This window comes from Vipera ursinii, assembly GCF_947247035.1.
Source record: "Vipera ursinii genome assembly, chromosome: 1".
Classification (NCBI taxonomy): Eukaryota; Metazoa; Chordata; class Lepidosauria; order Squamata; family Viperidae; genus Vipera; species Vipera ursinii.
The window spans coordinates 355,462,483-355,468,229 of record NC_139512.1 but is presented as its reverse complement, the minus strand read 5'-3'; the positions used below and the strand labels follow the sequence as shown (position 1 = coordinate 355,468,229).

The following is a 5,747-nucleotide window of genomic DNA, read 5'->3' as shown; positions in this document are numbered from 1 at the left end:
CGAGTTGTGATGGGAGTTTCCCGATACTCCCACGTAACACCTCTACTCCGCTAGCTGCATTGGCTTCCGGTTGCCTTCCGGGTGAGATTCAAGGTGCTGGTGATGACCTATAAAGCCCTAAATGGCTTGGGTTATCTGAGGGAACACCTGCTGCCGACATCAAGTTCCCTTCATCCTGTGCGCTCCCACATGGAGGGCCTTCTCAGGGTGCCGCCGGTTAAAGATTGCCGGCGGACGACACCCAGGGACAGGGCCTTCTCAGTGGGTGCGCCTGCCCTCTGGAACCAGCTGCCCGCGGAGCTTAGGACTGCCCCCGACCTCCGTTCATTCCGCCAGGACCTGAAGACCTGGCTCTTCGAGCTCTCCGGCCCAGGCTGAGAGTTTTTAATTGGGGTTTTTTATATTTTTTCCAGAGATCAAATTTAATTGTTTTTAACTGTTTTTAACTTTTGTATTGTATTGACGTTTTTAAATACTTTGTAAACCACCCTGAGTCCTACGGAAAGAGGGCGGTATATAAATTCAATAAACTTAAACTTACTCTTTGATGGTTTGCCTGAGTTGGTGGTACCTTAATGAGGGTATTGTTCAGCGCGCCATTGTTGGTCTGGTACTAAAAAATAAAATCTACGCCTTTTTTCTTCCCTGTTTCAGAGTGATTTCCAGCAGCATCCAGCTTCTGGTGCAGGATTTGGACGGAGCTTGCGATCCAGCCCTCACTGCCATGAGCAAAGTAAAAACTTTTAAGGAATTTCAGAAGGATTTGGGGGGGGGGTGTCTTTAGCCAACCCCTCCCTGCTCCGCCCAGAAAGTTAACCCATTCTGCTTTTAGAACATATTTATTATTTTCGAAATAATTCCCCCACCCCACCCCCTGCTTATCTTTTAAGGACTATTTTTATCTAGAAAAAGGGCCAAGTCTTATTTAGGGGCGGGGGAGAAATGCTTAGTTCCTTTCTTGTTTCAAACCCCTCCCTTTTGTGGTCCTGAGAGGCTGTCACAGTTGCTAAAAAAAGTGAGAATTGGGATTTTGAGCTGCAGGGCGGCTTAAAAAAAAAGATGGTTGTCATGTTCAAACCGGCAAAAGGCAATTTGAAAAGGGCGTAACGTTTGCTTGATGGAGGCTCATCCCCAAGGGAATTGTCACCGTGCCTGAAAGTTTTAAAACTTTTGCGTCTGTGCGCGCACGTGGGTGTGGGGTTGTCTGCAAAAAAGGAAGGGAGAGAAAGAGAGAGTGAATTTAGCCTGGGTTTATAAAGTTTAATTACGTAGTTCAGCTCATTTTTCTTTTTTTAAGGTACTTTATTCAAGTTGATTGTAGGATAAGGCACAAATAGAAGCAAAAACGGAGAAAGTTAAAGAAGAAATTTTAAAAACAAAAGAGTGCGGAAAAAGGAAAAATCTCTAGATGAAAAAGACAGCACATGAATCTAATAAATACAAATACAATACAAATACTTCCAGCTTTTTTCTGGGCAACAGAATGCAAACATACGTTATAATCTCAATCTTTAGCTTTGCATTTCTAAAGGCTACAGGCCATTTCTATAACAACAAAAATTCTGGCCCTGAAAGCCTAAAATCAAAGTTTCACTTTTTTCCAAGTTGGAATACAAAATTAAGAAGTGGTTTCCAAATGGAAAAACCAGTATTCTCTTTAATTAGAGCAGCTGATTTTGCCACCTGAACCAGCTCCACCATCAAAATATTTATAAATTAGATTATTTACAAAATATGCCCCATATTAGTTTAGTTTAGTTTAGTTTTATTAAATTTTTATACCGCCCTTCTCCCAGGGGACTCAGGGCGGTGAACAGGGCATACAATAAAAATACAAAACTACAAGTTAAAAAGTTAAAATAGAATTAAATTAATGCCCACGATAAAACAGTAAAATATAGCAATATTTAAAACCCAAATTAACTCCCCATCAGGCCAGGCCAGCTTGTTCAAATAGGTGGGTCTTTAACCCGCGCCGGAAGGAGCGGAGATCCGGTGCCATCCGGAGCTCCACCGGCAGCTGATTCCACAAAGCCGGGGCGCCCACAGAGAAGGCCCTCCCCCTGGGGGCCACCAGCCGGCATTCTCTGACCGGAGGCACCCTGAGGAGGCCCTCTCTGTGGGAACGCACTGGGCGGAGGGGAGTTGACGCCGGCAGCAGGTGATCCCCGAGGTATTCCGGACCCATGCCATGTAAGGACTTAAAGACCATCACTAAGACCTTGAACCTCACCCGGAAGACAACTGGTAACCAATGCAGCTCACGGAGCAAAGGTGTAACATGGGAGTACCGGGAAACTCCCAAGACAACTCTCGCGGCCGCATTCTGTACCAGTTGGAGCCTCCGAGTGGTCTTCAAGGGAAGCCCCATGTAGAGAGCATTACAGTAGTCTAGGCGAGAGGTCACGAGCGCATGAGTGACCGTACACAGGGCATCCCGGTCCAGATAGGGCCGCAACTGGCGCACCAGGCGAACCTGGGCGAAAGCCCCCCTAGTCACAGCTGCTACATGTTCTTCCAAGGTAAGTCGTGAATCTAGGAGGACTCCCAAGTTGCGAGCCCTATCCACGGGGGGTAACAGCTCACCCCCCATAGAAAGAGATGGAACATTTTGAATGTCCCGGGATGCCGGAATGCACAGCCACTCAGTCTTGTCAGGGTTGAGTTGAAGTCTGTTCCTCCCCATCCAGACCCGAACTGCCTCCAGGCAACGGGACATCACAGCGAGGGCATCACTGGGGTGGTTTGGGGTAGAAATAAAAAGTTGGGTATCATCAGCATATTGATGATACCCAACTCCAAAACCACGAATGATCTCACCCAGCGGTTTCATGTAGATGTTGAACAGGAGAGGCGAGAGAACCGACCCCTGAGGAACTCCACAAACGAGAGACCTAGGGGCCGATCTCTGCCCCCCTGCCAACACCGACTGCGAACGTCCCAGGAGATAGGAGGAGAACCACCGAAGAACTGTGCCTCCCACTCCCAATCCCCTGAGACGCCGCAGCAGGATACCATGGTCGATGGTATCGAAAGCCGCTGAGAGGTCTAATAGGACTAGGACAGAGGAACATCCCCTATCCCGAGCCCTCCAGAGATCATTCACCAGAGCGACCAATGCCGTCTCCGTGCTGTACCCGGGCCTGAAACACGATTGGTACGGGTCCAGATAATCCGCTTCATCCAGGACCAGAGGGAGCTGGTGCGCCACCACACTCTCAACAACCTTCGCAAGAAAGCGAAGGTTGGAGACTGGGCGAAAGTTGTTCAACACAGCTGGGTCCAAGGCAGGCTTCTTGAGGAGGGGTCTCACCACCGCCTCCTTCAAGACGGTGGGGAAATTACCCTCACTCAAAGAAGCAGATATCACCGCCTGGAACCAGCCTCGTGTCCTCTCCCTAGCTGCATAAACCAGCCAGGAAGGGCACGGGTCCAATAAACATGTGGTGGAGCTCAGCCTCCCCATAATCCTGTCCACTTCATCAGGGGTCACAGAATCAAACTCCTCCCAGATAACATTGACAAGACCGCCCGTGTCCTGATCGTCAGACTCTGCCCAGCTGGAGTCCAAACCGGTCCGAATCCGAGCGATTTTGTCCGACAGATGCTGACCAAACTCCTCGGCACGACCCTGTAAGGGATCCCCCCTCACCTCCTGATTAAGAAGTGAGCGAGTCACCCTAAACAGGGCGGCCGGGCGATTATCTGCGGACGCGATGAGGGTGGAGAAGTAATTACACCTCGCCACCCTCATCGCAGCGAGATAAGACCTAATATAGGTTCTTAACCGCAATCGGTCGGATTCAGATCGGCTGGACCTCCAGCAGCTCTCTAGGCCCCGTTTCCGACGCTTCATCTCCCGGAGCTCCGCGGAGAACCATGGAGCTCGTTGGGATCTGCGCCGGGTCAGGGGCCGCAAGGGTACAACTCGGTCCAGTGCCTCAGTGGCTGCCCTTTCCCAGGCTTCCACTAAGGCATCCGCCGAGTTGTGAGCGACGGAAGCAGGTGGGGATCCCAGCACTGCCTGGAACCCATCAGGGTCCATTAAGCGCCTGGGGCGGTACCATCTAATTGGTTCCGTATCCCCACGGCGGGGGGTGGTAAAACGGAAGACCAGCCGCAGGAGGTGATGATCCGTCCATGACAGGGGCATGATAAATGGAGAGCCCCCACCAAGATCATCCAACCAACGTCCAGATAAAAAAACTAGGTCCAGGGTGTGGCCTCCCTCATGAGTTGGTTCAGAAATTACCTGCGTCAGGTCCATGGCCGTCATGGAAGCCATGAACTCCCGAGCCAACTCAGATGACCCTCCCAGGGATGGTAGATTGAAGTCACCCAAAACTAAAAGTTTGGGGAACTCAATCACCAAACCGGAGAGGACATCGAGTAGCTCAGGCAGGGCTGCCGCTGTGTGACTAGGCGAAACGTACACCAGCAGCAAGCCCAACTGCGCCCCCGAACCAAACCTCAAAAAGAGAGACTCACACCCGACTATCTGAGGGACGGTGGTCTCCCGCGGGCATAAGGTCTCCCTAATAACTACCGCCACTCCCCCGCCCCTACCATGAGCCCGGGGCCGGTGTAACGCTCGGAAACCTGGTGGGCAAAGATCAACCAAAGGGACCCCACCCTCTGGGCCCAACCAGGTTTCGGTAATACAAGCCAGGTCCGCATGCTCACCCTCCACCAAATCCCGCACAAGGGGAGCCTTATTAACCACGGACCTGGCATTCAGGTACACCAGCCGGAGCTCAGGAGGCTGCGCATCCTCGCTCCCGGCACCTCGGGGAAGAAACAGAGGGTCGGAGCGCCTCACCGCTTGTAAACAGCGGGGACGGCCCTCCCGGTAACGATACGGCCCTCTGTCCATACGCCTGCTGCCATACCCCAGTGTCGTGGGAATCGGCAATCCCACGACCCGCTCCTGAGCCCCAAATGTAACCACACCCCGCTCCCCCCGAACGCAGTCAGACCCAGGCCTGGCCTGCACCGTGGTTGTATGGCCACCCCCCATAGTCAAACAACCATTACCCCCCGCCCCCCTCCCTAACCCCCTAAAAAATTTAACTAAAAAAGTAACCAGGGGCCTCCTATTAAATTTGGATCGAGAGCCCCTGACCTTACCCGGCCATCTCTCAGGGTCCCAATAATTGGGCCCCTCATCGAGACTGGGAATGGCGAAAAAGGCGGGACGCACCCAGGAGAGGGGGGCACCCCTGAGGGCGAGCAAGTCCGTGCTGGAGTATCTATACATAAGTCCAACAAGTCCAGATAAGGCAGTCCCATAATGGAAAAGTCCAGTAGGAGGTTCTAAAGGAAGGGAGTAAAACATTCAGGCCATCAACCAACCTACTGCCACCAGGTTGGATGCTCCCGGGGGCAGACCCCAACCCGTCCTCCCACGACCGGTCGAGAGTCTGAACCAGGGGGATGGTCAAGAATGTATACCCTGGGTGGGGCATAACCCATAGAGCTCCCACCTCTATGGGAGTGCCGATGTGAAAACAGGCCGCTCTCCCACTGCGGCCTGCACCCAGGTCCGTCCCAGTCCAAAGGGGAATAGAGAGGCAGATGGAGAGTTAGTAATTGGCAGTCCACCGGAGCTGCTACGGCCCTCGCAGACCAGATGGAAAAGCACCGACCACCGCCATATCACTGCCGATGGAACGGGCCAGCAAGCCCCGAAAACGCCGTCGTCGCCATCACCGTCGAAGGCCGGAACAAGGCAAACGAAGCAGCAACAC

At 52.4% G+C, this 5,747-nt stretch overlaps 1 protein-coding gene across 1 annotated transcript in view; it reads left to right on the top strand.

The window, feature by feature from the left end:
- The window catches only part of LOC310650985 (vacuolar protein sorting-associated protein 53 homolog), a 12,964-nt gene extending 11,384 nt beyond the window's left edge, over positions 1-1,580 (top strand). Inside the window, exons 4-5 of the mRNA XM_083379892.1 lie at positions 655-733; positions 1,298-1,580. Coding sequence (XP_083236018.1) covers positions 655-733; positions 1,298-1,315 — 97 coding nt within the window. The 3' untranslated portion in view covers positions 1,316-1,580. The remainder of the gene's footprint in view (positions 1-654; positions 734-1,297) is intronic.
- The last annotated feature ends 4,167 nt before the right edge of the window (positions 1,581-5,747 follow it).